At 39.3% G+C, this 16,671-nt stretch overlaps 1 protein-coding gene across 7 annotated transcripts in view; it reads left to right on the top strand.

The window, feature by feature from the left end:
- The window catches only part of Slco1a6 (solute carrier organic anion transporter family, member 1a6), a 45,095-nt gene extending 28,846 nt beyond the window's left edge, over positions 1–16,249 (top strand). For 5 of the 7 annotated variants that reach the window (XM_087659502.1, XM_087659501.1, XM_087659505.1 and 2 more), the window contains 6 exons: positions 651–846; positions 3,143–3,308; positions 7,499–7,671; positions 10,778–10,842; positions 12,001–12,118; positions 15,596–16,236. In XM_087659502.1, the coding sequence (XP_087515628.1) occupies positions 651–846; positions 3,143–3,308; positions 7,499–7,671; positions 10,778–10,842; positions 12,001–12,118; positions 15,596–15,815 (938 nt within the window). In that variant the 3' untranslated portion in view covers positions 15,816–16,236. Of the gene's footprint in view, positions 1–650; positions 847–3,142; positions 3,309–7,498; positions 7,672–10,777; positions 10,843–12,000; positions 12,119–15,595 lie in introns of all 7 variants that reach the window. The other 2 variants (NM_130736.1, XM_087659506.1) reach the window with 2 other exon arrangements.
- Positions 16,250–16,671: the final 422 nt, after the last annotated feature.

Genomic DNA, 16,671 nt, shown 5'->3' with positions numbered 1-16,671 from the left:
CCTCACCCTCAGATGAATAAAGTTAAATGCAGGGGCATTGAGCTGCAAAGGTTAGTTAAGTTCTTCCAAGCCCGGGGCTGGTGTTGTGCGAGTGTAACTTAGCTAGGGATTTCTCTTTTCTTTCTTTTTTCTTTTTCCCTTTTGATTTTTGGCTGTGAAAAGAGAGCCAGGGATGAGGAATGCTGGGCAACACACGTTACACAAAATGCTCTACCCTTGATAACTGCACACAGCAGCAACCTTCAGAACCACCTGGAGCTGAATCTGAATCAAATCCCTGATATAAGGAGTGGAAAGAAATATATATTTAATATATACAAATATCTTATGTATGTGTGTGTATGTATATATGCATGTATATGTGTATGTGTGTTTGTGTGTTATGCTTATTCAGTTTTTATGACTTTCTTTAAATGATTAAATAAATGCTAATGGTCTTTTCAAAGTCACTTTATAGGGGCATTGGGAAATCTCTTTTTATGTAATATGGGAGGGGATAGGAGTTATGATCACTGTATATTAGAACTAAATGTCATTTCTTTTATTTCCTTTTTGAACTAGTTTCTTAAGTATTAGATGTATTGGACAAATTAATAAAATATTTATTTTTCTGCTATCTTTTATAAATACTACTTTACTTGCATTTGTAGGTCTTTATACCTTACCTTCAGTATGTGTTGGATATTTAATTAGTGGCTTTATTATGAAGAAGTTCAAGATTACTCTCAAGAAAGCAGCATTCATATCGTACTGCCTAGGCATGTCCGAGTGCCTTCTGTCCCTCTGTAACTTTATGCTAACCTGTGATAACGTCCCAATTGCTGGCTTAACTACTTCTTATGAAGGGTATGTTGTTTCTTTATGAATATCATAATATTTTTACACATGCTAGTCCATTTTCTCCATAGGTTATATGAGCAGGTAATTTTATCACAACTTAAGGGTAATTATCCATGGTTATCTTGTAGCTTCCTTCCACCCATTAATCCTGTACCAGCCCATATACATTATACGCTTAGTAAAGATGTATGGGGACCACCAGTGACTAAATTTATGATTCTGTATTTATATATGGAGTTACCATGGTGATTTCCTAGTCTGCTTTAAAGTGTGAGAGCAAAAAATAACCTAGGCTTTGTAGACTAAATTATGCATGTATTTTACTCTACCATAAAGAGATATCTGTGAAAGTTGACCGTACAGACTGCAATCCTTCATGATTCTCTACACTGGACTTAGTTAAAAACTTAGTTTAGGACACAGTTGTATAATCAACCAATCCATTAAAATGAAATAAAGCACACACTTGGAGATTCCCTTCAAAGGAGTGAGGAGACAATGCAGATGTAAAACGCTTGCTAGCCATGCAGGCAGTCCTCAGGTCAGGGGCCCAGAGCTGTGGAAAGCTTGTCCCGGTTGGCTATGTGTAATAGCAGCACTCCTACTGTGAGCTGAATAGCCTAGGTAGAAAAACACCCAGAAGTTCCTGGACCTGCTAGTCTGGCATTTTCATCAGTGACAACATGAGATTCTGTCTCTAACAAGATAGAAGGTTAGATTCTGATGTCCACATACATGCTGTTGTACATGTGTGTCTATGCACAAGTGCATGTTCACACACACACACACACACACACACACACACACACGGAAGAGAGATAGAGGTTAGAAGTAAAATTTGTTTAAAAATTCTTACAAATAGAAAGACATGAATAACTTCAGAAGTAAAATTGTAACTAACATATATCATCCGATTTGACTCTCCTTTAAGATAAGAAGTTTTCCATTCTTGTTGAAAATGTAGAAATTGAAACTCAGGGGACATTATTGAGAATACAGAAAATGGCTTCAACATCACAAATTAGAATTGTACATACCAAGTCCATCTCAAGTCATGCTGACCCCATACTCTTATTTGAGGGACAGAATTTGAATTCAGCCTCTCCATGTCCATCTCATCGTCTTTCAATCCTATTGTGAGTGTGGGTACTTTCTGTCTCTGAAGACCATGTCTGGTTAGTCAAAACCCTCTGTTTTGGGAACAGAATGTAGCGTCTCTCTACTAAGTGGAAATTGCAGATTTTGTTTAAGACAACCAACCCTCTTTCAATATTTCCCATCATGAAGATTAATGAGAGATAAGCCTACTTTATTTTAACTCTGACAGCACATTACTTTCCACAGAGTAGGCAGGCACTTAAGGTTTGTTTCTGAAGTAATTGAAAAAAAGCAGTCATGGGACCAGTAGAGAAGATAGATAATTTGTGTGCTAAAAAACTAACACAGATACCAAACATTGATATGGGATGATGTCACAGGTGAGGCAGGCACAAGATAGAATGAGGCCTGTCATTGGACGAGAAGGAAGGATGGGCAGGAGAAAAGTTTGAAGAAGAGGAGGAGACAGGAACGGAAGAGGGGGAGAGAGAGAGAAGCCGTGGTGGGACAATATGGAAGCTGACTTAAGATTTCACGCTGTACCTTTACAGGTTGTTATGGATGTTCTTAAGGGATGGATGTATACAGGCCTTTGTATGTTTAGGTGGGCAATTATATTTTATCTATTGGATCAAAGGTTATTGTGTTGTGTGTTCTTTCATGTGCAGATTTAAGAGAGCATGCAGTGGCTAGTCTGGGCTGCCACAGAGTTGGGATGTGTGTTTCTGGCATGGAAACCTGCCTTGGGAACTAGATAGGTAGAAAGATTGCTGCCAGGCTCAGAGAGAGGCCTTCGGCAGTGTGATATCGGATGGAGCAAAGCGGGTGAGAGGCCTTGCTGACTGAGACTTAAGATATCTAGCAGATATCTTGGGGCACTGTGGTGTAGACCAAGTGGGGGTAAAAGACAGCATTTTAGTTTTTTTATAATTATACAATGACACATTGATATTTGTATGATTCCTGTTTCTGTTCTGGGAAAGAAAATGAAATCTCTCTCTCTCTCTCTCTCTCTCTCTCTCTCTCTCTCTCTCTGTTCCTCTCTCTCCCTTACCCCTGCCCTCTCTCCCTGCCTTCCTTCCTCTATTCATCCACCCCTTCTCCCTCGGTTTCGTGCATCCAAGTGCATGCTGGGATGAAGGGAAGAAGAGAATAAAGTGCTTGTGTGGGTTTGCATCTAAGACATTATTGTAAACCATTTCAGAATTCAGCAGTCTTTTGATATGGAGAATACGGTCCTGGCCGACTGCAACACAAGGTGCAGCTGCTTAACAAAAACATGGGATCCAGTGTGTGGAGACAATGGCCTAGCATACATAACACCTTGCCTTGCAGGCTGTGAGAAGTCAGTTGGATCAGGAATCAACATGGTAAGAATCCTTTCAGTGTCTGGGTTGATGTTTGTGTACTGCATCGACATGGGCTGTGAACTAAGCCTACATTTGCTAAAAAGAAAAAAAAATTAGTCATGCTTAAAATAGAAGAAATAGGCTAATATTTTTTGTGAATAACTCTTGGTATGCACATAAGTGACCTTAACATTCTTAGATGTTATGGAAAACCTTGACAGAGTCTGAGCATTGCTTTGTAATCGCAAAGCAGTAGACAGCGTTAGTCAAATGACTTGGGTTAGAACGCTGTGGTTGGGTTGGAGAGATAGCTCAGCTGTAAAGGGCACCTTTTGCTCTTTCAGAAGACGTGCTTGGTTCCCAGCACCCACACGAGACAGCTCCAGACCATTTGACTGTCCTCTGCCTTCCTCAGGCACCCACGTATACACATAGATACAGAAGCATGCACATAAGTCAACATTAAAGTTAAAACTTTAAATTACTCAGGATTGAATTTTTCCTTTGTTGAGATAGGGTTTCATGAATCCCAGGATGACCTCAGACTTGCTGTGTAGTTGAGGTTGACAGAAAACTTTTCATATCATGAGCTTTTTGTCAACTATTTTATTATTATTAATTAATTTAGTTAGTGTGTGTGTGAGTGTGTGTGTGTGTGTGTGTGTGTGTGTGTGTGTGTGTGTGTGTGCAGGTACCTGTGCACATGTTGGACCATGTACTTTTTCTTCTGAGACAGCATCTCACTGGTCTGGCGTCCTCTGGTTCTGTTAGGTTGCCCAGCAAGTGAACCCCATGGAGTCACCTGTTCCCACCTTCAGATCCAGATCCTCTTGCACACATTGTTCACATGTGTGCTGCGATGAGAACTCAGGGTCTCCTGCATGTGCAGGATGTTACTGACTGCTACGTCTCCTCCAACCTCACCATGACAGTTTAGTATGATAAAGAGTCACAAATTTTCCTTGATGTCAGCATGTTATAATATATAATATAATAAGTTGGCTGGTAATCAAAATGAAATATAATATTTGAGTCTTAATCAGACCTGCAAATAGAACAATGAAAAATGTTGACTTTATTTTTTTAATTTCTTTTACAAACTCTTTTAAATTTATTCCTTGTATTTATGTGGATGTGTGCATCTCCCCGTACTCCATTTGCCTCTCTGTCTTCCTCTCTCTCTCTTTCTCTTGGTAGGTGAATATATGCAATTCTGTGTTTTGGAGGTCTGAGGGCAACTTGGACTTGATTCTCTCTTTTTGCCATGTCGGCTCTTGTGAAAATCAGTTCATATCAGTCTCGGAGACATGTATCTTTGCATCCTGAGCCATCTTGCTGCCCCTTAAAGGTTTTATTGATATGCATTCATTATACACAAGTTTCATAATGTGATATCTTTCAGGTATATCATATATTTTGACCATATCCATATCCACTAAACATCCCTAATTCCATTTTCTTTTTCTGTTATCACTTTTCTTTCTAGTCCCTCTTGTAATTCTCTCTCTATCTTTCTCATTTTCTGTCCATCTCTCTTCTCTCTCTCAATCTATCTCATGCACATAGACACACATACATACATACATACATACATAAGTACACATATATACACATATGAATGTATACACAAATAAATACACACATACACATACTCTCTTGTATAAATATACACAGATGCACAAACACATAGATACACACACACACACACACAAAACACACAACACATACACAAAGGAACTAAATATTCAACATATATAGGATCCACAAAGCAGAGAAGATATGTTTTTCCTTACCCTTGTTCCCGAGGCCACATATCTCTCTGAAGTATTTTTATCTGTTTTCTGATTATGGAGATGGAGAGACTAGATATTCTCCACCCTGAATATGACCCAGTGGGACAACTCTTCTGTTTTCAGAGTATTTGGTTGGCTCAGTATTGGATTTTAGACTAGTATAAGGGGATGACTGCTTACTCATAATGATCTCTCTTCCCCGCTCATACATCTCAGGATCTGAGCTCCTGAGGACATTTATAGATTTGGCTTGAATGCTACTCAATGGCATAAATTCCCCTTTTTACCAAGAGGAATAATTTCTCTTCGATTCTTATTGGATATTTTCTTTATTTACATTTTAAATGTCATTTGCTTTCCTGGTTTCTCCTCTGGAAATCCCCTGTTCCATCTTCCCTCCTCCTGCTTCTATGAGGGTGCTCACCTACCCATCCACCCACCCATTCCCACCTCCCCGCCCTGGCATTTCCCTCCACTAGGGCATCGAGCCTTCCCTAGACCAAAGGCCTCTCCTTCCATTGATGTCCAACAAGGCCTTCCTCTGATTCATATGTAGCTGGAGCCATGGGTCCCTCCATGTGTACTCTTTTGTTGTTGGTTTACCTCTTCAGAGCTCTGGGGATCTGGTTGGCTAATACTGTTGTTCTTCCTATGGGTTGCAAACAACCTCAGTTACCTCAGTTCTTTCTCTAACTCTTCCATTGGGGACCCGGTTCTCAGTCCAATGGTTGGCTGCAAGCATCTGCCTCTGTATTTGTCAGGCTCTGGCAGAGCCTCTCAGGAGACAGCTATATCAGGCTCCTGTCAGCATGCACCTCTTGGCATCCCAAATAGTGATTGGGTTTGATGACTGCATGTGGGATGGATACCCATGTGTGGCAGTCTCTGGATGGCCTTTCCTTCAGTCTCTCGAAGCTCAAGAAGGAAGACCAAGGCATGGATGCTTCAGTCCTTCTTAGAAGGGGGAGCAAAATACTCAAGGAAGGAATTATGGAGACAAAGTGTGGAGCAGAGACTGAAGGACTTTATTTTTTAGATAAACCTTCTCTTGGCAATATGACCTTGTTTTATTTTTTTAATAAGCAACTAATTATTCTATTAGTATTCTGAAATACATTTTGTTTTAGCACTTAGTACTAGTGTCAAAAATAATATAAAGCCATATTTATTTACTTTTAAAGAAATTGCCAGATGGTGATGACTTAGTCCTTTAATCCCAGCATCTAGAAAGCAGAGGCAGGAGGATCTGAGAGTTTGAGACCAGCCTGGTCTACAAAGTGAGTTCCAGGACAGTAAGGAAGGCTATGCAGAAAAATCCTGTTACAAAAAATCAGAAAAACACTGTGAAGACTCTAAAGTTGACTCAGTGCTTAAAGACATTTGCTTAAAGACATTAAGCTTTATGACCAGAATTATATGCCGGGACCCATGTTGTATAAGAAGAGAAGAAAATTCCATAACTTATTCCATGACTTCCATACATAGATACTTAAACATATACACATTCACAGACACACACACACACACACACACACACATCTGCAAGAAAATATAACTAGCCAAGTAAATATAAAAATACAGTGTACATTAAGGATAATTGAATTTTTGTAAATTTATTCCATGTATTTAGAAAATAAATAATATCTAAAAACCCTACTTCTCTGTATATATTTTTATTAAGGCATTTATTTACATCCCAGTTGCAGTTTCCTCTCCTCCTCCTCTCAGTGCCCACCTCTTATATCCTCCCCAAATTCATCCCTCCTGTCCCTTTCCTCAGAAAAGGGGAGGCCTCTCCTAGATATCAACCAGCCTTGGCATCTCCATGTGCAATAAGACTAGGAGCATCTTGTATTGAGGTAGACAAGGCAGCCCGGTTAGGGGGAAGGGGGTAAAGGCAGGCGATGTAGTCAGATGCATCCTCTGTTGCTGCTTTAGGAGTCCCATATGAATACCCAGCTGCACAACCGTTACATATGTGCAGAGGGCTTGGTCATTCCGCTCATGCTTTTTGGTTAGCAGTTCAATCTCAGCCCGTACGGGCCAAGATTAGTTGACTCTGTAGGTGTTCTTGTGGTGTCCCTGACCTCTTTGGCTCTTTATATTTTATGACTCAATTCTGAAATACAAAGAAAAATAAAACAAACAACAACAACAATAAAAGGTGATGGAAATGAAGATGAACAGAAGCCTCAATTTTATTCATTTAGTATTTTCTATTTAATGGTGTTTGTGCCCAAACTTGGGTCCACATTTAAACTAGATGAGTGTTCTTTCTCTGAGTCATATCACTGACCCCAACACTCCATTTTGATCCTACAAAACAAAACAAAACCAACCAACCAAACAAACAAACAAAACTAACGTTTTAAGCCCAATATTCTTCTTCCTTAAATGGGACATTGGTTTTTTTGACAGGTGCTTCAGGATTGCAGCTGCATTCAGTCATCAGGAAACTCGTCTGCAGTCCTCGGGCTGTGTAACAAGGGTCCTGATTGTGCCAACAAGCTACAGTACTTCTTAATCATAACGGTGTTTTGTTCCTTCTTCTACTCATTATCACTCATACCTGGGTACATGATTTTTCTGAGGTAAAAAGTAACATCTTTATCTATCTTTTCTTTTTCATAGTGTGTGCATATGCAAGTATAAGGTGTGTGTGTGTGTGTGTGTGTGTGTGTGTGTGTGTGTGTGTGTGTCCTGTATGCCTATAAGACACAGTGAGGACAGAACAAAATGTTGGGAAATCTGTCCTCTCCTTTCACCTTCTATTTGAGGCAGGGTCTCTCTTGGTATTTCTTCTCTCGTGCTGCCTGTGTACACCAGCATACCTGGCCTTTGGTTGTAAGAACATCTGTTTCCTTATTTCACTGTGGTGATGTAGGAATTATAGATGAATGCCACCTTTTAATTTTAATATTTTATATATGCTTCTAGGTCCTGGGGACTGAATTCAGGTCATCAAGCCTTTTACAACCTGAGACATGCCACTGATGTCACTTAGATTTTGTTTTGTCATTTATTAAGGTTTCATTCCCCCCCCCCCCAGAAAGTCCCTTTGAATTGGTTCCTAGAACATCAAAGCTCTAAGATACTTTTATGAAGACTTTTATACTAAGCGTTGCTGAATTTGACAATAAGTTACTCTTTGGTGGAGTTCTCCTTCCTGCCCTTTTCTATTTCTGTCCCTTACATAGTAAACGCAAATGAAAGACATCTTGTTTTTGAAGGTGAGTGTTGGAATGGGTTGAATAGCACTCATTTCCTATGGCTCAGCTAACTGACTGGCAGAATGGGAAACTCTGCATAAAAGGGTCCAGGTCTCCTGAGCCCAATCTGTCTTTAGCAAAATACAGGAATGAAAGAATAGATTCTCTCTGACAAGGAAGTACATTCCTGCAGTAACATATATTATTAAACAAGGAGGGCTGTGGATGCGGTAATATATTCTCAGCTCTTAAACATAAAATGAGGTAGCTGCAGAGCCAAACTGTGAAGTTTCAAACTTTATTTTCTTAGCAGGCGTCCTTTCCAGTCTAGCAAACCTCACATCCACCAACAATGGGAAAGCAGTTCAAGCTGCCTTTTCCTGTCATTGGAATTCAGAAACAAGTCGAGTTCACCATGATGTGTAATTCATTTATGTGTGGTACATTGTATCCTCATAGACTGGACCACATTTATCACTTCTCCCTTTCCCCTGCTTTTCCGATCCCTTGCCCACATTCCCTCTGCACCCCATTCTCCTCCTTTACCAAATCTCTTTCTCCTTTCCTTCTCCATAGCTTCTGCTTCCTTCCCTCTCTTCCTGCCTCTCTCCTCACCTCCCCTTTCCTCCCCTCCTCTCCCCTCTCCTCTTCTCCCCTCTCCTCTCCTCCCCTCTCCTCTCCTCCTGTCCCCTCTTTTTCCTCCCCTCTCCATTCTTACCCACCCCTCTCCTCTCCTCCTTCCCAGTGTCCTCTTCCCTTCTCTCCTCTCTCTCCCTCTCTCCTCCTCTCTCCTATCTGCTCACCCTTTCCTTCCCTCCCCTTTATTTGTTCTTTCCCCTCCTTCTACCCCTCATATACTCTTGCTGGAATAGGCTACATATATGTCCTTATTTATTTATTTTCCATTGTAAGGTGTTACATTTATATTCACCCAATGGAAATGTGGTATATACGCCTTGTCTCATCTCATCAGTACATGGACAGGAAAATGCACCAAGTGTTGCTAGTTCTTAAGAGTCATTCATGCAAGTGAGGGACATTTGTCTGTGACATCTGTCACTCCGATCACATGCCAGGCAGATTGAGGTGATGTGGCTACTCCAGATGCCTCAGTTCCAAACCTGCCTGCTTTTGTTGACAAGGATGACTTCTCCTTATTGAGGAGAATGTTCAGAGGGGAAGAACGTAGGAGCAGCTGAACTCTGTGTTCGAATCTTCAAACATGCTCTGGTGACTCTCATGTTTGTTCCACGACTGTCCTCACTTCCACTCGCCACTCAGTGCCTCAATTATTCTACTTTCTAACGTTGACTCTTCAATTGGGTGTGAAAACATCACTAACTGATGTTTTAATGTATTATTATTTAAAGTATTTACTGTGCATGTGCATGTGTGCTCATGTGTAGGTGTATGTGCATGTATGTGTGCACATGTGTGTGTATGAATGTTTGTGTGCATTTGCAAGCTATGACACGCCTATTGAGGTGACAACACATCTCCTAGGAATTGGTTTGTTTTGCACCACTTGGGTTTTTAGGTACTGAACTCAATTTGTCAAATTTCGTGGCAAGGACCTTTACCTACTGAGCCATCCTGTAGCCCCTAATGTGTGATTTCATGATGTAGTGAGGGTAAAGTGTATTCAAATTATTTTTCTCACATTTCTATGATCTTTTCTGCTGAATTTGATGTTTGCAATGTAAATGAGAGAAAACACATTAGTACGGTTTGGAGGCTTTCTTTATTCTTTTAGGCTGGGGCTTTTCTTAAATTCTTTTATGGAATCACCTCCAGTACAAAATCTCAACAGTTATACATATTATGATTTCCTTGTCTAATGATGTATTTGGTGTGAAAAGGGCACGTTAAAAAGGGCTTCCATATTCCTAGTTTATCAGAATATTTTTCAGTTTTTAGCCTTTACAGTTTTCACTTTGAGTGTAGTTTTCAAAGCTATCTCAGGTCTACTTTCACAGACAGCATAGGAAAGACAAATGTTTAAAAATTTTAAATCCATATAACAAAGTAGTTTCCTCAGGTCATTGCATGCTCAGTGGATCCTTTCTCTGTTTATTGTGGGACTGCATTTACCATCCTTTGAGTTTTTATATGACATCTGTTAGATTATTTTTATCAAAATGAGAAAATGCCTGGCAAACAACTTAAGGGAAGAAATTTGTATACGGTTTGTGGTTTCATAGTTTTGTGTCCATTATAGTGGGGTGGCATAGTAGTTGCCATAGTCACCAGGAAACCATGCATCTAAGTGCTTAGCCCCGCTTTAGATGTGGGGAGGTCAGAGACCAGCTTTCCGAAGTCCTTACTCTCCTTCTGTGTGGACTTCACAAAGGTAGAGCTAAATCATTCTCACTTCAGGATGGGAAGACTAACCATTAGAATCATGAGCTGCCACTGTCATTGGAAGAATGCTAGCACAGGTATAGATGTACACAATGAACTTTTATTTATCTATGTGTGCATTTTTCAGGTGTATGAAGTCTGAAGAAAAGTCACTTGGAATTGGACTACAGGCATTTTGCATGAGAATATTGGGTATGAAGAAATTCCCAACTTGTCAGATCGATATTAAGTCCTTAGTTAGCTAATTAATTTCCCCTGAATAAGAAGATACAACTATCTTGTCAACACAAAATGCAACTCGTACCTTAAAAGGGAATAAGAGTTTATTCTAGAATCAACCACGAGTGACCATGATATGGTCATCCAAATATGTTCCAGCAGGAAGACAGTTTTATGTTGTTTATACTTAGAGAAAAAAGGAATCCATGAACAAGGTACTTCTCAAACATATATATCTGTAGGAACATCAGGTAGGTTGATGACAGCAAAGCAGGTAATTCTCTGCTCTAGGCTCAGATGTTATCTGATGGCATTCTTAGTGTTTGGGTGGGTGGAAAGTAGTGACCTCCTAAGCCGGTACATCCCAAAAGCTTCCTGGGATAATCAAACAGATAATATATATATATATATATATATGTATACATATATATATATATATATATATATATATATATATATATATATATATATATATATAATCTGAGACAGGGATGGGGCAAGGAATGGTCAGTAAGGGCGGAAAGATAACTTGTTCCTGGATCTGCAACATCCCAACTGTTCATATCCAGGAAGTTCTTATGACCTTGCAGCAAATTTAACATAGGTGTTCTCTGCCCACTTTACACTGAACTGCAATTTACAGGCTTCTGTATGTGAAACTAGCTACTTGTAATTTGTCTGAGGATGAAGTAATGGCAGAGGTGAAAACTGTTTTCTTTCTTCTTTAAAGACCTTAACTAAACTTGATCTTACCTTTCATATTTTAGAAGATTCAAGAATAAAGTGAGAAGGAAATGGTTTTGCTAGTTGGGTGTGCAGAAAACCAATAGAAAACATTTTGGAAAATACATGAGGCTTATAATTATGAACTCCACGAATTGTTTCTTAGCATTTTATATATGTCATTTGTTGTGATCCAAAAATTTGCATTAACTTACAATTCCTAAAATAAGTTTAGAACATGTGATTCATAATTTGTTATATATTTTCTTTTTTTTTAAACAGTAGAATTGAACTACTTTTCCAGATAACATATCTGTTTTTTTTCTTTATTCCTGTCAGTGAGCTTTTTCTTTGGTTATATTTTGTTTTGGATTTGTTATGTTCTGCCTTTTTCTGTCTTCACTGCAGGTGGCATTCTGGCACCCATTTACTTTGGAGTTTTGATAGACAGAACCTGTTTACATTGGGGAACTCAGAAATGCGGTGAGCCTGGGGCATGCAGGACGTATGAAATAAATAGCTTCAGGTAAAGATAACCTTTTGAGACCAACTTTTGTAGTATAAAATTTCCCTACTCATATCTAATAATTTTTGAGTAATAAGGTTACATATGGCTTCATTTTCAAAGCACACATAGATGGTATAACATTCTTATTTATATATTTTAATATTTGCCAATTATTTCTAAAGTACTTGGTATATATGCCTGAGTGGGTTTCCCCAAGAACCCTTCAAAAGCTTTAGAAATACCTCAGAAAGGGATCAGGCCCTGGATTACCAGGAGAGAGTTCCATATTGAGCTTAGCTAGTATGACAAAATTCTAGATCTAAACAAGACAGCCAAATCCAGATACCTAGGATAGCGATGCTGTCTGTTGGAACACAGTCTTTCAGTTCCTACCACCCCATATCTATGGACTGAGAGAGGGACGTCCTTCTGCAGGGGTTGGGGTGACAGAGTCCCAGAACATTTAGGCAGCGTGTATTCTGACGTTCTAGCTCCTAGAAAGTTGCATGTTGTGGCCTAACTTGATGAGAACCCTGTTGTTGTAAAAATATAAAAATAAAATGGTATAATTGTCTTTTACCCCACTAGGTCTGCACCGCGGTGCCCCAAGATATCTGCTAGATATCTTGGCGGAATCACATCCCAACTCTGCGGCAGCCCATTGTCTCCTGCCGCTGCACACTTTCCTACACTCAAACCATCACATAAAAGAACACACAACACAGTAATCTTAGATCCAACTGATAAGATATAATTGCCCACTTAAACATACAAAGCCCGGTACCATCCATCCCTTGAGAACATTAATAACAACCTGTAAATACACAGAGCAGAATCTTAACATCATCTGCCATGGCTTCTCTCCCTCTCCCCCTCACTTGTCTCTCTCCTTCTCCCTAGTTCCTCCTCTTCCTTCAAACTTCTCTCCCGCCCACCTTCCTTCTCCTCCAATGGCAGGCCTCCTTCTATCCTGTTCCTGCCCCTCACCTGTACTTTACAGATTCAATGGGGAGAAGGTTCTGGTGAAGTCACCTGATTCCTGAGTAGTGACTAGGCAGCTATCCTGGGGGCAGTGGAATTAGCATCAAAATACAGATAACTTCAGGGCAAACCACAACAGAACCCCAAATCTGTGTAGTACCATGCAGCTTAACAAAAATTTCCAGGTGCTGTAGCTAGGGGCTGTATTGAAAAGGGACATGTTATGTAAATTTGTCTGATGGTCTAATCTCTGGAAACACATAGATGCGCCACTACACTTATGGTTAGCTGCCTCATGAACACAACGTGACTCAGTAGAGTGGTAGAAACCCACTGAGAGTGTGTCACGGGGAAAGGAGGTTGCCATACACAGAAATAACGGAAGCCATCACCCTCAAGTACTGAAGGATCAGGGAGAACACTATTTAAGTTTGGATGCGTCCAGTAGTATGTGGCTTAATGCTGCTACTTGATCTCAAAGCGTTTACTACAAGCAGTTACTTACACGGTTCCCATCACTCTGGGCGCTAAGCAGGCAGCTGTTATTAACAGCGAACTGAAAGAAAGGTGTGTTCCCAGTTGCTCCACCCACAGTGTCATGCCCGTTTGACCTTGAAACAGACTCTGTCTGTTGTTAGCTTGCTTGACCTCTCAGGCTCGATTTTCAAAGAAGCCCACAGAGAAACTGTTTTTTGGAGATAACATTCTCAGCCTGGTGTACCAATCATAAAGTACTCAACAACTTCTGTCAGCGTATATACATGTGCGAAACTTCCAGTTGCCTTGACATCCCCAGAATGGTGGACCATATCCCAAAATTATGAGCAAATCAACTATTCTTCCTTAAATTGGTTTTGACAGGATCTTTTATAATAGTGTCAGGAAAATAAACTATTTGTTAATATGGTATCTATTTGGAAAAATTATTGTCTTTCTAGACTGTTACATCTGAAGTTTTAAGAATCTATACTTTCTGTAGAAGTAGCTACAATCATTATATATATATGTATATATATATATATATACATATATATATAATGATTTTTAAAATCTGGGATTAAAATGTGAACCACCAAGACCATGCTCCATTTTCTCTATTTGAATGTAGTTCAGGATTTTAGGACTAAGGAATGGAACAGCCAACCCTGGGCTGGGTCTTCCTACCTCTGTTGATCTAGTCAAAACAATAATGTCCCACCAACATGGTCACAGGACCAATGTAATCCACACACACCTTCACTGAAACTTCCTTCCCAGAAGATTGCACATAGCTTGAGGCTGACAACACTAACCATTACACCAGATTTTACTATAAATATATTGAGAACAGAAAGGAATACTTTTATAGTTATTTAGAAATGTGAATATGTCAAAAGTACATATTTTCTAAGCCCATTAAATCCAGAAACCTTAAGGAATATCTTATTAAATATCCAAAGATCAGATGCTTTAATAGTATGCAAGTTATTTTTTTAAATTGGAAAAGGGGAGATTACTTAACTAACTTCAGGAAGCTTGTATAGTTCTCATACATAAACTGGGCTGTCTTCTCAAATGAAAAGAATTAGTGGGTAAAGAGATGGGTCGGAGGATAAGAACACGTATTGATCTCGCAGAGGACATGAGTTCAGTTCTTATACCCCCCACTGGGAAGCTCACAACTTCCTCTTATTCCAAGTCCCAGGTGGAAGGAAGTAACTTCCATGACTCATGAACACAGACTTACAGAGAGATCACATCTGTATACATAATTAAAATAATAAAATAATTATCTGTCAAATTAATTATTTTACATGCAAAAGTATATATGAAAACTAACAAATTGAATCTGCTAATACATAGAAATGACCAATAGAACTTATTTTAGACGTACAAAGATTTTAGTACCACAGAAATCTATTGCTGTAGCAGTGTATGGACGGTGAGAAGAGACAACGTGAAAAGTGACTTTATGATGCTTTCTATATGTGTGGTCAAAATTTGAGCAAACCAGAGAGGCGTTTCTTTAACCATATTTAAAAATTTTTGGCTCAGTATTTCAGAAAGCAGGTTACCATGGCAGTGTAGGAAGGCATGGTGGCAGTGTCCATGGTAATGGCATATGAGGCATGGTGGCTAAGTTTGAGGAAGCTGATCATGTTGAACATTCTTTCAGAAAGCACTTAGTGCTGGAAGCCCAGTCGATGGTGCCCACATTCATGGATGGAATTCAGTGTTAGCTAAATCTTTCTCAAGGCACCTTCATAGACACACCTAGAGATGTATTCGTACCATGATCCTAAGTACCATCAGGCTGATAATAGAAACGAACCATCACCAACATGAAGAAGGCGTGTCTAAAGTTTCATGGTGTTTTTTTTTGACATTTTAACACACAAAATAGATTATAATCAATGCATGGACATAATTATCACTGGACACTTTTCTTGGAAAAATAAATGATCTGTAAGAATATAAAAATTTTGCTCTCACTTAACACATTGAGATTTAATACAGGTTAGTTGTTTTCAATAGGAGCATTTACCTTGGATTGCCTGCAGCTCTAAGAGGATCAAGCTATCTGCCTGCCTTCTTCATTCTAAGACTTATGAGGAAATTCCAGTTCCCCGGGGACATCAACTCTCCAGTAACTGATCATGTGGAGATGATGCTCACAGAGAAGGAAAGCGAGCACACAGATGTGCACAGAAGTCCTCAGGTCGAGAATGATGGAGAACTGAAAACGAAGCTGTAATGAGTTTTCTACTGCCCTGTTCAAGGCCATGAACAGAATGCACACTTCCCTTCCTCGGAATCCCGAGAGATACAATAGGAACCTTCTCTTTAAGGACCTCAATGATTATTTTTCTCACTATAAAAATAATTGCTGATATCACTTTCAGAACTTCAGGGTGATATTTAAGATTTCCCCGGGAAAGACTTTTATGGTGACCCCCACACTACACTTTAAAGCTTCCTTCATTTTCACATAACATTTTCTCTTAACTCAATCAAGGGAAGTATGTGTTTCCCACACAGCTTCAAATGAGTTTAAAACTTTCCTATTCCAGAAACACTATTTAATTTCACTGAATTTAAATTTCCATACTGGGGGTAATTAGAACTGAAAATATGCCCCCTGGTTGTGTCATACTGAAATAAATTGTTCAAATTCATTCTTTCTATGTGAAAGGTGTCTGCATGTGTCTTTAACTATTTAGGAGTTAACTTTTTTTTTTTTTTCATTCTAGACTTTTGATGCTTTGGAGAATAGACTCTCATTAATGTGTGATCTCTTGTTTTCAATTCCTTCTTTCACTATTCATGTCACGTATTTGATCATTTTGCTTAGAACACAGACAAATTTAAACAGGTTATTAAAACTTATACGGAAAAATGGCTTTCTTTTCCTAGCAGTTCGAACCTGGTCATGAAACTCTTTCTTAAAAGCAAGTATTTGAGACAGTCAGTTCTTTCAAAGGTGCTTTGAAGAGATGAGCTGTACCGCAGTGGTACAATATGTTGTAGAAAATATTTAATCTCCAACAGGGAAAGTTTCTACCCCACCTTTGGTTATTCAGTTCCCAGATAAAAGACATACAGCTTTTATG

Source organism: Rattus norvegicus, chromosome 4 (assembly GCF_021556685.1).
Source record: "Rattus norvegicus strain SHRSP/BbbUtx chromosome 4, alternate assembly SHRSP_T2T, whole genome shotgun sequence".
NCBI lineage: Eukaryota > Metazoa > Chordata > Mammalia > Rodentia > Muridae > Rattus > Rattus norvegicus.
The sequence above is the reverse complement of the archived record's forward strand: the minus strand, read 5'-3'. Positions and strand labels throughout refer to the sequence as shown.